The 17,333-nt window shown below is 32.3% G+C and overlaps 1 protein-coding gene across 3 annotated transcripts in view; it reads right to left on the bottom strand.

Moving 5' to 3' along the window:
• LOC106465856 (apoptotic protease-activating factor 1-like) overlaps nt 1-17,333 on the bottom strand; it is a 74,272-nt gene that overhangs the window by 20,980 nt on the left and 35,959 nt on the right. For 2 of the 3 annotated variants that reach the window (XM_022394244.1, XM_022394238.1), the window contains exons 11-14: nt 14,441-15,064; nt 11,842-11,967; nt 7,359-7,481; nt 400-519 (exon numbers count right to left, since the gene is read on the bottom strand). In XM_022394244.1, coding sequence (XP_022249952.1) covers nt 400-519; nt 7,359-7,481; nt 11,842-11,967; nt 14,441-15,064 — 993 coding nt within the window. Of the gene's footprint in view, nt 1-399; nt 520-7,358; nt 7,482-11,841; nt 11,968-14,440; nt 15,065-17,333 lie in introns of those variants that run through there. The other variant, XM_022394252.1, reaches the window with a different exon arrangement.

Genomic DNA, 17,333 nt, shown 5'->3' with positions numbered 1-17,333 from the left:
TTTCTAATGTATAACAGTATTTTTAGTCTGAAATGAAAATTATTTTGGATCTTAAATAGGCAACACGCAAAAAGAAAAAAAAGGCATGAGAAAAAGATTGCTTTACAAAATTTAAGACATAATAAAAGAATTTATATTTTGCACATGAAAGCATTATAATGTTTACTGATAATGTTCCAAATTGCTTATTAATTTAAAAGTTATAGCATGAAAACTATAACAAGCACAAAATGGTTATGAGGTTGGTCCCAGTGAGATATACATGTCATTTTTGTTAGTTTATTACTTAGTTTAACACAAAGTTTTTTTTCTTTCTTATGAATAACAAATGTTATTTCTTGAATTTATCATCTTTAGGAAACAGTAATTATTAAAAAAAAACTTATAATGCACAATTACCCGAATATATCCATCTTCTGAGCATGACAAGATGCGAGTATCATTCCCGTACACCTTGCACATCAGGACTGGACCAAAGTGACCAACACAAGAATTGTATTTTCCATTCATCTGCCACACCTGAGTTGTTGAATTTCAATGAAAGAAAATTAATTAATGCATGACATAGTTCTATCATCTCAATTATAACAATATTTGTCTTCATTCATATTTGTTTCATGTAATATCACTACTATAGTTACGCATTCTCATCTTTACAAGTTCAAATATTACATGCAGTAATACAGATTTTTCTGAATTGCAAGTATAACATTAAAACTTATCATAATTTTTACATTTACACTCTTACTTAAAAATACAATATTAACTGTTAATAATTTTGAAGTATCGCAAAGTGTCATTTTTGGTTTCTGATAATAAAATATTCTTTACCTTGAACTATTTAAAATTGTTCTTTTACATCATTTTTATTATTGATCTCCAAGGTATACTATTTTTTTTGTAAAGTTTACATTTTCCTATATCAAAAATATATTTCTGATAATACTTACCTCCTGTCCCACTTTATCCTGACAAAAATTTATCTTCTTTGCCTATCTAAGAATTGGTATGAATTATACCTCACTTGCTCCAATCTTTATACCTTACTATATCGCTCATAGCAAATTTAACCTTGTGACTCTCTCCACCTACGTCAATATGCCTTCTATACCAGATCTGTACATAAGCTTCCCATTATTACTTCTTATTCACATTTTCAAGACTGGCAAAATTATCAGACCCAAATACCAAGAGGTAAGAATTATTGGAAATATATCTTCGCTATAGGAAAACGTGAATTTCTGAAACACACCATGGAAAGCATCCGTGTTTAGAAAATGTATGCAAATTGAGATATGGCATACACACTAATGGGGTCTGCACTACTTCTGAAACAGGTATGCTCTTCGCCCCAAATCATGTGAAATCTAAAATATGGGTGGTAAAGGCCAAATGGTCACAGTGTCAAAATCATAACATCATGAGAATAGACATGCAAGAAGGGACATTTACTCCATACCTGGTTCCTCCTGTAAAACCATACTCATCTTGTTTAGAAATGTTGTACATGTTTATGAAAGTTGTCTAGACCCCAACCATGTAAATGAGGTCCCATGTTTCGTCCTTGGAATTGTAGGATTCTGGACCAAAAGCTAGATCCAAGGGGTAGTGGATAGGGCATGAGGACCACAGTGTGATATCACTGTATTTTAAAAATATGATATTAAGGGAACCCAACCTGAAAGTTACAGAATATTGCATATCGAACCACCAGAATTATGAAGAGAAGGCATGCAACACAAAAGTGGACAAACCCTAACCCCAACCTGAAGATGTATGAAATGTAACAAACCAAACTCAGAATTAGGGGCCCAGAAACCCAACCTGAAAGCTACAAAATGCTGCATGCGAGCCACCAGAATTACAAAGAGAAGGCAAGTAACACCCAAGTGGACATGCCTTTCCCTCAACCTCAAGAAGCACAGAATCCAATAAACCAAACTCGGAATTACAGGGCCATTCATGCCTCACTCATCCTCTAGAAAACAGAAATCATCCGGCCTGGGATTACGAACCTAAATCCTAACTCCCCAACCTGAGAGGCAAGTCAACACCTCCTGTCCCTGGGATTATGAGGAGGATGTGGAACAGACAAAGTTCAACCAATGGCTCAAGGACTTGATGCTCTGCATGTGGCTAGGAGGAGTCGAGAACCCTCTTCCATGATCATTTAAAGTAATATAATGACCAAAAAGAAGAGACATGCTCAACACAACCAGATAGTGAAATGTCATCACTGAACTGAAATTATGAGAAGGCTCCCAGATAGACTGGTCCTGCTCCCACCAAACATCTGGGAAAAATCACCCAGGGTTATAGGTGGGAGGATATCCAGCTTTGCCTTCTTCTCCTTGAGTGGAATAAAAGTGTTCAAATATCACTCAGGAGGAATAGACCTCTGTCCATTACTCCAATGACTAGAAACTGTGAGTAGTAAGGACTCTCATGCTCCACTATTGAGAAATGGAGGGAGAATACATGTTGGGGAGTCCCAAGGAATGATGCTCTGGAGACAGTGCAATAGGTGAACCATGTTCCCTATTTTGAAAAGCAAACCAACCCCAATTTATTCGATCCAGGAGGTCAGCAGGGATGGACAAAATCCCTTTAAGCTTTCCTCATAATAGTTCATGAGTGGCAGTCCAGTATATTATGTGGTACCGAATAATTGTGTATCACCTGGAAAGTGCCAAGTTAATCTAATGGAAGACCCCATCTCAACAGAGCTCATTGCTACCAGGAATATTATTTATTAGTCTACTGGTAACTAGTTCAGATTTAGAAAAACCATGCCTGATCAGGCAACACCCGCTATTGTGTGAGATCTAAATGATAATGATGAGAGGGTCCCTGAAAAGGAATAGAATAACACAGAAGAAATGAAGTCATTCACCTATGTCACAAGCTGGGGTGTATAGAATAGCTATGGGGAGTTGCCTAATCCCATCCTAGGAGGAAACCATTAAATCATGCAAATAGTGAGATATAAAGGTGTTAGGTGTGGTCTACATGCCAGCCTGTACAATTTCCTCCAGTGCACAATGCAACTGAGCTGCCAGGGACATTGAAATATGTCAAACTTGATGAGATGAGACCCAAACAAGACTCCATTCCTGCAATGAAATCCTGGAGTAAGCCATACATACCAAATGATGAATCAAACTGGTCAAAGTGACAGGGGATAAGTCACATGACATAGTAGGATCCCAGTGGATAAACAAATGTTTCAGTGTTTTCCACATAACATTGAAGAGTCCAAACCAGGCATAAAAGATGATCCGGATCTGAGCAGTTGAATAAATGTGAAATGGAGTGAAGATGAAAAGGAGAGAAAGCCTTATCTCCTTCTCTAGCTGCAGAAGTTTTAGGTAGAAAAGACCTATCTGAATACAACAGTGGAATGATAAAGAATCCTGTAAACATGAAGCACAAATGCATCCAAATGTCGACACCTGCTAGCCAAAAACAGAAGAAAATAAGTCTTAAATGTAAGACGATTTTGTGAACATGGCTCCAAAGGGTCAAAAGTTGGATGAGATATGGCATGGAGAACCACTGCGATATCCCAATTAGGAACCTAGAAAGGCCTACGAGGATGGATAACCCGAAAAGATTTCAGAAATAAGGAAAAAAACCAGGTACTCAAAACTTTTCTTCTCTTAGAAAACTGTAAAGTAGCTTTGTCAAATAACCACTTCAGAAAAGATTTCAGAAGTAAGGAAAAAAACCAGGTACTCAAAACTTTTCTTCTCTTAGAAAACTGTAAAGTAGCTTTGTCGAATAACCACTTCAGAAAAGATTTCAGAAGTAAGGAAAAAACCAGGTACTCAAAACTTTTCTTCTCTTAGAAAACTGTAAAGTAGCTGATAAATCAGCCTTATACAGGGAAACATACGAAGGGGCTAAACCTTTGTCGAATAACCACTTCAGAAATTGAGACATGCGGCATAGTGGGATGAAAAGGACTAAACCAATGTCTGAGAAACCACTGATGATAAGTAAACCATTTCCATTGATAAACTTTCAAAGAAGAATGCCGAATGGACCATGTTAATAAGGGCATCACCCAAGAAGTCAATTCCTGATGTTCTGTGATGGACCGCAAAAAAACCAGACATGAAGTCAAAGAATATCAACTGGCGGATGAAAAAAGTCTGACCGAGGTTGAAATTAGAGTGGGAACTAAGGCTGACCCAGTCAAAATGGTGTCACGAGAGTAACTCGACAGGACAAAGAGAGAATCAGTGAAAGAACCTTGGATACAGGATGAATTGGAGGGAACATGTAAAGATGAAGAACCATCAGCAAATATCCTCACATACACAGCAATGTGCGGCAACAGTGGAAGGTCCATGTAATCAGATAAAAGATCTTTCCTCAATAAAGAAAAAGAAGATTTGTAAGCTCAGGAGAAATACTTAAAAGCATTACAAGCTTGTCATACCAGTTGTAAAAAAGGTGCAGAAGGTGGAATGTCTGTCCGAGGCTCGTGATTAGCTGCCAGAGCAAAGGAATGTGCCGGAAATGTAGTCTAAATTTTCACCAGTTTGCCACTGATCCCCCGAAAACTCAGCCTCAGAGTCAACAGGAGAATAAACATCAGACCACATATAAGACTCTACCTCTCTTTGTATGAAGAACTGTATGTCCTTCATGGAAGTTGCTCCCCTGACAACACAGGACTTGTGAGGTGTTAGAGGAGGAGTATCAAGCAACTTCATGTTCGAGATGTGAACATGTGTATCCTTTTTTTTTCTTTTAGTAAAATAAAGAAAATAAACAATAAACTCAAGATCCACTAGAACACTAAAATTTCTCTGGCGATATAGTGAAGTATAAAGGCTGGAACAAGCAAGATATGATTCATACCAATGCTTAGATGAGCAGAGAAGAGAAACTTTTGTCAGGACAAGATAAAGTGTGAGTAGAGCTAAGTGTGTTCCAAAACTAATAATTAAAAACTAAATTTTTTAAGGGACCATATGCTCTAGTAAATCATATAATAGCTTCTGCTTTTCAGCATTAAAAACTCTGCTTCATCTTTCACAAGTTATTAATCCCCCACTTTCTCCCCAATGTAAATAATAACATTTTTGGTTTCTAGATGGGAACACTTCTTTTTAGTCATGAAAAAAAAAGGACGTTTAAAAAATTATAGAGGTTTCGATTTTTGATACCTCATTACTATAAAGACTTGGTTTGGTCTAAAGTTTCATTGGTGGCAGTGTCCAGGATCACTCACGAGGAGTGGAATTCTCTGAAACTAGTTTGGCTCACAGACACACCCCCAATGAAAGAATAGACCATTCCAAGCTTTTACTTATTGTTAAGCAAATGTTTAAACAATTCTATTCAATAGAGGTTTCTTTTGTACATTTGACAAGAAAGAGATGTGTGACTGAATGATATGTATGTGTTTGCTTCAAAAAGTATTTTGAAAATAATAAATATCCAAACTGATTATGGATGAAACACTTCTACCACAGTGACAAATTTCACAATAGAAGTGTAATCCTGTCAAAAGATATGGTTCCACCATAAAAAAAGACATCTAGAATGTAATGGATCCCATTATGAGCATTCTAGCACAAACTTTCATCGGGTGGAACAAAAATTGAGTTCTTGGTAGTTTCTTATCTTATGTGCATTTGTCAGCGGACATTAAAAATACTTGAAAAAGTTTACTTCTGAAATGAGCAAATATAAAAGTTGGAATTTAAAAGAACTTGTGCTAAGAAATGCCCATATTTCAGGTCAAGTAGAAAGGTCAATATCATTAGCTAGTTATGAGTTTAAAAATAGCATTAAGAGTTAAGCCTGATTTAATAATTTGCAAGCATAATACCTGTTACTAGTCATTAAGATTTTAGTGTAAAAGTCATATCTGATGACTATTACCTAATTTTGACTTTCTAGAAAAAATTAAACATGCCCTATATCAGACATGTACATATCCAATTATAGGACCTTCTCTTCCATGATAAATTTACCAAAAAAATTCAAGCTTTAATATTGTGAATCCTTTCACATAATGAATATATTTTTTCTATTAGAATGGAAACCTAATAAAGAAATGCTCTGAGTATCACACACTTACAGAAGTGACTTCTTAACTCATATATCAATGTAATATACATTATGTAAATTTAACACCAGTATTTAAAATTCATTGTAAACTGGATGCTTTTAACTAAATTGTAGCTTCAGGTGCTTGTTCTAATGACGTTTTCAGTTCCATATTGAGTCCTCCTTCAGTTTGAAATCCCCCCCCAAAAAAAGTGCATAAAAACTAAAAAAAGTCCTAGTTCAAATAAAAATTTAGTGTAACCAGTTCTATTTAATGCTGAGTGAGACTATATTTGTTGACAGAAATATACTTTAACATTACCATAGATTTAATTGCACAGGTGTGAAATGTTTATTGATTTTATGCATATTAAAGTTGTTGTTTTTTCCTAACACAAATCAAACATAATTTGTCAATTAAATTTTTTTATAGATTGGAAATATTTACTACAATTATTTGTTCCTTGAGCCTAGCTGTAAGTTTTTAGTATAAAAGTCTAATTTTAAACCTATACTAGATCTGACATTTTAAAGATATTCTTATCACTGGAGTTTTTCTTCTTTAAAATACATTATCAAAAAGGATAACCAAAAAACTATGTACATAATAGCAACAGTATAGAAAAATTAAAAATCATTTTTCATGTCTGGTGTACAATTAAGTAATCTAAGACAGAATAATGTATCAAGGGTTACACACATTACCAGTAAAACCAAAAACAAATACACAGAAGAGACAAATCTGACAATTTAAAGTATATGAATATTCTTTGTTTCTGTGGTGATTCATATCAGTACCACATGTATATATTTTTTATTACTTTCCTTAATAGTCATCACATACCTTTAACACCATGTGCAGTGATGACATATAAAACAAATCACTTCTTGTTCTTTGAGTTTTTTGCACACAATAGTTCAAGATATTGTGCACTATGATTCAAACAAAAAATGTATAAGCCAATTAAAAATTAATAAAATTCAAGCAGAACTAGTAAAAAACAGTCAAAACCCTTAATTTGCCCCTATTTGCCTATACACTGAAAACAATAATACAATATCTTAATTAAAAAAACTTATATTTTCAAAACTATGGTATTTCTGATGATAAAAAAAGTTCACTGGTGTGGTAAAACACACTTAAATTTTAAATTTCCCGCAATTCTTTAAAATTCACCTTATTTTTAACAATACACAGTTTTAAATATTTATATATTTAATTTATAATATTTAATGTCATTCATTTTAATTAATTAAATTTTCATAATACCTTAAATATGAAAAGGACTTACCCTAAGTGTGAAATCCTCTGAGCATGTAAGAAAATAACGACCATTTTCAGTAAAAACACAATAACTTACAGCATTCCTATGCTGGTGCAGACTACAAATAACGTTTGTTGACCTACACAGAATCTGAAAGAAAATATTTACAAATGCATATTTTTTAACATAAAAACCATCTCATTTGTGTCCATATTCACTGCATGTTCAGTGCCTCAACTGTCTTGTATGACTTTTTTTTCCTATCATTTCAGGTCCCATATTTAATAACAAGACTCTCAATTCTGTTTAGTTGCTCCATGATCTTATTGTCAATGGCATATTGTTGCTGGTCAAAATTTTGTTTTACCCAGTATTTTCCTATTGCAGAGAACTTTCAATACAAGTTTCATAATTAAATTGTATATACAAAAAGTAACAACACTACTGAGTATTATTCTTCAGTTCAACTTTATTCCTTATTTTGAACTTTAATAAAACAATTACTACTAAGTTTAAATAACTGAAACTTTGCATACATACCAATTTGACTAAGGGGTTTATGATAATATTAAAATCAATGAACTATGTATATTTTTATTAATTAATTACTCATACACAAGTACAAAAAAACACGAAAAAAATATCACAGCTAAGACAGTTTTTTGGTTGAAAAAAAAACCCAAAAACAAATGAAAGGGTGTAGTGACCTTTTTTCCAGGTGAATGAGAGGGTACAAGAATTACTTAGTTTTGATATTGAAATATTCAGCAAGTAGTAGATATTAAAGAAAGTGATGAAAGAAATAGATAGACACATAACACATTTTCAGGAAAGCAGAGTTGACCTGTGTTTCATTGGTGTTGGCATAAACATTTCAGTAAATTATATATATACAAAAATAAGATTCATAAACACGGTCATTAAACATAACAAATGTAAACTTGATACCCAATGTTTTATTTAATTACGTGAAACATTTTTGATCATGCAGACTGTAATATTTTCAAAGCACACAGTTTTTTAAATATATTCTTAATACTTTTCAGTACAAGACCAGTTATAATGTATAAAAATGCAAACTGTGTATGTAGCCTTTGAGCAAGGTGCAGTCATTCCCTCATGTTGAACTTGTAGCTGAAGAAAGTTGCAAAGGAAACAAGATGTAGGTGTTAATGAATTTCTATGGTCAGAAGAATTAGGTCAGCACCCAAGCAGCATTCAATATAAATCAGTCACTAGTACTAGTGTGGGTATCTGCATTGCTGTGGACCATCATCACTTCCGCAACAGTCTCGGAGAGAAAAACTGAGATTTAGGTCAATCTTGAGAACTGAGAATGCCAACATTGACCGAGTTGTCTGCAGATAGTAAGGATTGTATTCTACAGGGAAGTTAAGAATGAGCACACATAAGTCTGTACACATAGAGCTTTACCATAGGTTTATTTCTGGTATTTTTGCACTAAACAAAAAAAAAAGAGTCCTGAGGAAATGTTTTTTTAGGACATTAAGAATTTAACCCACATGCTTCACAGAGTTTTTCTGAACAATCAGAATCCTTTTAACCCTGAATTTTCTTATTTAACTTCAAATTGTTAAACCTTCTGGCTCTATTCATTTTTCCAACTGGCAGCTTTATTATCTATTACAGAAACCTATCCCTACTACTGCTGATTAATGAAAGGAGCTACTGGTGAGTCATTTCTTTTTCAGACATTTCAGAGTTTCCAGTATTGCCTATTATACCTGAGGCTGGTCTTGCATTTATGTCACTGAAGCCCATGGATGAAGACACACTGCTGAATGATGCATCCAACATGTAAGCTCTAGAGGCTTAGAGTATGGGGTTAGTCCTCCAGACCCTGGAACATCAGAAAACACCATCCACTGCCTTGACATTAGTGGTCCTGACCACAGAGCCAAGGATTGTGAGTTTAGATGAGCCCATAGGGTTCAATGTGCCAGCCATCCAGCCAGTTCACCCTCAGCTCACATTGAAGTAGAGAAGTAGACTATGGCCAAATCTTCAAAATCCAAGAAATCCATATTGAAGTCTAAGGACAAGGCAATGAAGCACCGGGAAAAAGATTACAAGTCCATAAGCAGAAGGTGTTTCATGAAATGAAACAACAATCAGTAGATATGCACCCATCTTTAGCAGAATCACCACAATGTTTATCCCTGCAAAAACTTCCCAGAACTTCTCCAAATTAAGAACTCTGCAAAGCAGGAAGTTTGCTTTTCAGATCCAGCTCCTTCATCCACCCCCTGAAAGACAATGGCCCAAGTGATAGCCATCACTGTAGCAACACAAGCTGTAGTATCACCAGTTGTGCCACAACTTTCCACCAAGTTCACCTAGGTATCAATTGCATCATCATCTATAGCAGTGCCTCCCAAGGTCCCAAAAATAAGGGGGGGGGGGAACTGCTAAAAACAGTAGGCCAAGTGGATGGAGGCCTGGGCATTGTATAACTATGAAACAGACTATTTGCTGCAGAAACTCTGAGAGTGTCATTGCAACTGGGGGAGAAAGTGCTTCATCTCTTTGAGAATCTGACATAAACTCTGAAGGCTCTTGTGATATCTAGAGAGATTATTAGCCAAACCACCAACTATGACACACTGGAAATCCATGGCTGCATTGGAGGATTTGCTGTTAGGGTTCTTTTAGGTGAGTAGCTCTAGCTTTCCTCCTAAATTGTACATAAATTTAGTGAATTTGTATAATTGTAATTGTGTATTTAAGTTTTCCTTGAAGTTATTTTTCTATAGTGTATATATGTATATTTTCTGATGTTCAACATTAAAATTATTGTTTGTATAGTGTGCATATGTATTTTTAGCATCTGAGATAGGATTTAAGTTTAAGGATTTCATTGTAGTGTTTTCTTTGTTGCAGTGTATTTTTTGGATGTTATGAATTAACTACCTTTCTTAATAAAGTGTAACTTATAGTAGCAACATTCTATGTTTAATTTTTTTTATGTTATCTTAGTTATATGGTCTTTGTGAGCTGTCTCCTCCTAAACAGTATTAGTATGTTTTCATTTTTACAATTTATTTTTGCATTTCATGTATATTTTTAAAAGGTATTTTCATGTATTTGTCTTTGTTCTTGTGTGAATGCAGTGCATTACATTACTTATGGAATGCGTTATTGCTTTGTTTTTTACTATTTACTTATGAATGTTGTTAGATAAGTGATTTTATTTGGGCTAGGGCAAGTTATTTTAACTTCTTGAGCAACACACTATTAATTTTTTTTATTTTTTTGTAGTTTTAGAATTAGGGATGGTCGGGTCAGTCTAGAAGAAAAAAGGGAAGGAAATATGTGGTACAGCACTATACCATGCTTTAGCTTCCCCTTTAGTTAATATGTAATTTTTTTTTTAATTTATATATTTTTTGTCAGTTCAGTTTGGACATAGAGATTCATTCAAGTAAGCCAATCAAGTTTCCATTTCTCCCATGCACAAGAGATTGAATTATCTTATTATAATTAGCTGTATTTCCTTACAGAAAAAGACAACTGATAATGTGGTGAAATATATGGTTGTCTTATCTTTTGGTGAATCGGACACCGTTCCCTTGTGCTTGGATTGCAGTGCATGAAGGTTACATTTGCAAGGTGGACTCTTTTTCTTCAGGACAAACACAATCAGAGTTTGGAGAAAAACATAACACACACACACACCACAACTCATTATTCTCTGAACCTCTAGTTAGCAGGCTATAACTGACTATTTTGAGGGAAACATGTGAGCTGGAAAATATCACAATATCTCCATTGTCATTTCACGGAAAAAAGCTACACAGTATTTATGCTCCAACATTATTGCTCTTCACCTCATTAAAATTCTTTGTTAATACTTAAAGGATGAAACATCACTTAGCAAACTTCCCAGAGATTGTATTTAAAAAGGTTGTACATACATTAAACTTTTGCTTTCCTATGTTATACTACTGTATCTTTTCATTTAAATATGCGAATGAATCTGAAGAAATACTCATTATTCTTGTGCTTTACCATTTTGTTTTATAGTCACTTTATAAAATCCATTCAATACTATGATTTGAAAGATACCTCCATTGTTTTTGATTAATCCTATTAGATGCATTAAACTTTTAGGTATTCAATGAAATATCATAGGACTAATTTATGTTAAATAGTATGTGGTATTAAGTGATAAAATGATATAGGAAATAAGTAGCAGCCCAGTAAAAAATATATGTTACAATTAAAATCCCAAACACTACATGGTAAATTTTATCCAAATAAGGGCCCACAAATATAATGCAAGTTTACACCATACATCTCAAATACTTGGAAGTCAGTATCAAACATATAAGCTTTGATATTTCTAAATTATAATGAAATGAGTTGACACCATAAAGAAAATATTTTTATAACACATTTACCCAACAACAAATGTTTTAAGCTGTTGATGACACTAGTTACAATAATAAGAAACTGAAGTAAACATACTAAATAAATTCCTTTTACTTACTTTCACTGATCCTTCTTTTGTGCCATAAACCACAAAATTACAATCTGGAGAAAGGCAACAGCAGCTGATATCTTCCTGGTCTTCTGGGGTTTTGTACTCCACCACTCCTTCCAAGCCAACGATCACCTAACAAAATTCAGAAAAACTCTCAGGTCATGTTTTAACCTTCGTTTTGCATTTCAACATACCTCATAATTAAACACTCAGAGGTGATATTCTTTTCTTTCTGATTCCAATTAAAAAAATGTTAAAAAATTATTATCATCATCATCAGGAGTACAACCTACATGTAAATTTGCTTTTCACTTTTCTCAAACATAGAGCATTTCTCTCTTTACAATTTTTATAATTCTGTTAAACTCTTAAAGTTACTGACTGGTAATTCATTGGTTTTAAGTTTCAAGCAAAGCTGCTTGAGGGCTATCTGCATTAGCCAACCCTAATTTAGCAGATAGACTAGAAGGAAGGCTGCTAGTCAATACCACCCACCACCAACACTGGGGCTGCTCTTTTACCAATGAATAGTGGGACTGATCATGATATTATAATACCCCAACAGCTGAAATGGCAAGAATGTTCAGTGATGGGGATTCAAACCCCATGACTCACAGATTATGAGAGTAATTGGTTTAGCACTCCTGCTCTAGAACTCCTACATATTATATTATTAAACTTAACATTTTTATTGTGATATATTCTATGTATCAATAATTCTAAATTAAATTATATATAATAAATACACTGAGGTAAATTTATAATAAAACAAAATAAGTCAAAAAATAAAACATTACTCATATAATAACTTTTAAAACTATAAGTATTTTAATCCAGAATATAAATATTATGTTATTTTCTTATCAACTATGTATACTCACAGCAGTTGTTATTTTTGTGGATTGAAAAAAAGTGAGCCCCATATTTACAAAAATCCTGTTTGTGTGTGCATGACTTAGGGCAAGATTGCTTTAATAAAAAAAAGATTACAGCAAGTTCCTTGTTCTCACATGCTGCTTAACCAGCCTAGTACAACAAGTTGTTAGATTTACTGATTTGTAAGCAAATAAGTTTGTTTGTAATTTCTTCCTGCCTGCACTATAAAATGTAAACCTTTCAATCATTTTAATTTGTTTTTCTAAACGCCTGTTTGTATCAATAATTTCTCAGTTAAAAGTTATGATGTTTTTTAAACTTATAAGGCTAATTATTTTTTAAGTTTTTCATACTGATTATGAAATTACAAAAAAAATTATAAAAATTTGACAGTTAAAGATTATTTTGTCATGTTTTTAATATTTCATATATTACTTTGATTTCTACTTTAAGGTCCTCTGTTAAAAGATTACCTATTACCATAACAAGTTTCCTTGCCAAACAGTAAACACTGTACTGTCTATTTTTTTTCAGGATTGGATTAAATTTATTTTTAATGAATTATACATTATCTATAACACACTGTGACTAGTATGTTTACTAATTTTATCACTTGAAATCTAAGGACAATTATGTTTAACAATGATTTAGTTTTAGCAATAGTATACTAGAGCTTTATATTCCAGTTCTCCATAAGAACACTATACTCTTTTCTTTAATGACAAGGATTTTCAGTGAATAATTAATATATTTTGCATTGAATATCCCTGTTTTTTGTAACAATCCTATACTCTTTTCTCAACCTTACTGACTATGATTGGTCTGTGTGGGTATGCATGCTCTGTTTCCTTATTGCTTGTCTAATAATGATTTTGTATGCTCTCATCAAATTGTCAAGACTTCCATTCTACATTTAAAAAGGGAACTCAGTTCAGATTGTTTCCTTCGTAAACTCAGTAATTCCCAAGTGGGCCTACTGTTTGTTGTCTTTGGATCATTCTATCACCCACTTGTAGAGAAATGAAGTTCACTGAGAATACCACACTAATACTTTTCTAGGTTATTTTGAAAAATGAATATTTGGGTCGAGAAAAACAAAAAGTTCAATCAGGCAATGTAAAAAACAAAACTTAAATTATCTACGTGAACACAAGTATTGCATACATAAATGGTAGTTTGCTGTGACCCATATAATTGTTTTGGTTAATTTGTTAGCAAATCTTTCTAAATAAATATAAATTATAATTCTTACTTTATACATAAGTATGCACAGCAACAATATGAATACTCACAATGCACTAAATCTGTCTCATTATTTGTATAATGTCCAATATGAATGTTTCTTAATGACATAGAAATTTTGAAATATTCTTTCATGTATAGTTTTATAATGTAATTTTGGATGACTTATTGGATGTATGTCTATTTATTACTAAAAACAGTATTCCAAACTGATAGCACAGATTTTCATGATTCCTGACTAAGCAGTTCAGAAGATCATATACACTATGAAATACGCATGAAAGAATATGGCACACACTTTGAGACAAAATAATCCTTTATTTAAAAGTTTTCTTAAATAATTTATTTAATAATAAAAACTAAAAAGATGAATTTTTTAAAAATAAATACTTTCAACATTAATGTAAAAAAATATGCTATATCAACCTTAATTTCATGAAATTTTATAAACTATAATAAAAAGAGAACAGTCAGAATGATTTCTTACTTGAATACTGTTACACTCATCAGGGGTGGCTATTACAGGTTGATTATCTTGAAACTTTACAGATATTTCTTTTGATAAACTTATCATAGAAGTCCCAAATGTTTTTGATGTGTCCCAAACCATGACAGTTCCATCTTTTGATGCTGACAGCAACATCCTTCCATCTCTGGAATAATCCACTGTTTGTACTGGCTCAGAATGTCCTTTGAAAGAAACAACTACTTGACCAGAGTTTACTGACCATATCACGACAGCACATTCTGATGTTCCAGCAGCAATGTACTGCTCATCTGGAGAAAGTACACAACAAGTGGTATAATAATGGCTTCTAAGATTATTATATCTGCGAAGTAATTTCTGAATGCCAATATCCCACTTCCATATAAAGCGACCAGCAGCTGATATAAGATGGGTTTCATACTTACTGAATTGACATGATATTACAGAATGACATGAATGATTAAATGTCTTTAGTCGTGTGCCACAAAAAGATTTCCACAGAATAATACTGTCACTCGATGCAGTAGCTATCTGAGACCCATCGGGTGAAAAGCAACAATAGTCAATTGGAAAAGTATGATCAGACAGAGAAAGGTACACATCTCCTGTGTTAATTGACCATACCTACAAAATGAAACAAAAAAATAATGTATTCTGAAATAACTTTTATTTTGGTAAAAATAAGAAGTTATGGAAAATACTTAAGACAAAAAAAAACAAGTTCATGATGAAAAAAAGGAACAATTTTAATTTTGAAGTAACATATTTCATATAAGAGAGCTTTTCTTTGAATTATTTATTATAACAGTATATATGCTTGTCAATATTTTCTTGGATATGTTTTTAGCCAGGTAAAGCTTATCCTAGTGTCAGGCTTTACCCAATCAGGTAATTAATTTAATTTTATTTGTTTTTATAACATTTTGTCATATATAGATACACAAAGCATTTATGATCACTGTTTCTTGGACATCTGTTTATTCTAGTGATGCTGAAAGATCTTAATGACTGTTTCATATTTAATACATCTCCATCAACAAGCAAACTGATGAGCCTTAAGAGTTAAAACAAATACTGGTTAAGAAATATGATTGGAGCAATAAAAATAAGAAAAATTATTTTATGAAAGTAAAAAAGCATACTTTTAACACCTGCCATATGGGGAAATTGGGTAACATTTTGTACTAGGGTTACTATCACCAAAAATCAATCTTGGAATTTGATTATGAAAATGATACTAAATGAAAGTACTAATGAAAGGATTTCAGTTTTTTTTTAGAACAAAATATTAAGTACATATGAAAATATGGCTATATAAAGCTCAAAGTATCAATGAATATTAGCCATATTAGGAACTAGGGCATAAATTTGTGCTACATGTACAATGTATGTACTAAAATTAACTACTGAAACACTGTTTATCAAAAAATACTTTTTTAAAGAATGGATGCAGAAGGAATTGAATCATCAACTTCATTTGTTGCTATTTCACTTTTTTTTTATTTGCATTATGGTATCAACTTTTTCTTTTTGGCTCTACCCTACAGTGTCAGCAAGGCATCAAGTCCATTACCACCAATAATGGAAATGGTGTAATATTTTATTCCCCTGTCAATTTCTAAGCACCTGTATTGAGATAGTTGAAAACATGTAATACTTATAAAATAGTGAAGTTTTAAAATTATGGTATGTAGGAGTGTAAAAATCATTATATGTTTTTTTTTGTAAATTTCTTTTGTTTATATGTGTCTAAATCACATTTATATATCATCCGAAACTTGTAATTATTTTCTATTGCACAATCTGTTGGCTATAGAATGTCAAAAAATAAAGAAGTTGTGACACTAACTATTGAGGCTAAATGTCATAAATCATATAGCAGGTAAACTTATGCTTGACATATTTAAACTTTAGGCCAGCTCTCAATGTTTTAAGTGCCTGTTGGAATTTATATTGAGATGTAATAATATTCCATTATTTATAAGCTATGAAAAGATAAAGAACCAACTTCACGTGTTTCCTTGTGCATTTGTTTATGTAACTGAAGTACTTGTTTTTAAAGTCAATGCTATAAACTTCATATACAACAATGCATGTTAGACATCATTCACTTTTGCACTTGTATAGATGTAACAGTACCACTATACAATTAGCCAATAAAAATTAAAAAAAAATTCTGCAATGGGTCATTTTTTGCTGACCAACATGAGCTTACTTATTTTGCATATATTCAGTTCAAGCAACATTGCAACATATCAGGTATGGTAATGACAGAGAGAATTAAAAAATTTTTGGTTAGATATTAACTTACCTATTATTTATATTTCATTCTAATTTCTACAAACTTATATGAAACAGATAAACAATATACATTTGTGGTCATTCATTTGATTACATGGTAACAGAAAACAAACATAAAAGATTATTTCAACATAACAGTAACTTAATGTTAAAGTAAATTTGATATAAATGAAATTGTAGCCATATGAAAACCTTAATGGAAAATTAGCAGTTATGTCATAATATAAAAATCCATATTTTGGGTGTAAATTTTTAAATAAGGAAACAACAACAAAAAATACTAGCCATATGAAAACCTTAATGGAAAATTAGCAGTTATGTGATAATATAAAAATCCATATTTTGGGTGTAAATTTTTAAATAAGGAAACAACAACAAAAAATACTAGCCATATGAAAATCTTAATGGAAAATTAGCAGTTATGTAATAATATAAAAATCCATATTTGGTGTAATTTTTTAAATAAGGAAACAACAACAAAAAATACTAGCCATATGAAAATCTTAATGGAAAATTAGCAGTTATGTAATAATATAAAAATCCATATTTTGGGTGTAAATTTTTAAATAAGGAAACAACAACAAAAAATACT

Source organism: Limulus polyphemus, unplaced genomic scaffold (assembly GCF_000517525.1).
Source record: "Limulus polyphemus unplaced genomic scaffold, Limulus_polyphemus-2.1.2 Scaffold71, whole genome shotgun sequence".
In the NCBI taxonomy this organism is placed as follows: domain Eukaryota; kingdom Metazoa; phylum Arthropoda; class Merostomata; order Xiphosura; family Limulidae; genus Limulus; species Limulus polyphemus.
The sequence above is the reverse complement of the archived record's forward strand: the minus strand, read 5'-3'. Positions and strand labels throughout refer to the sequence as shown.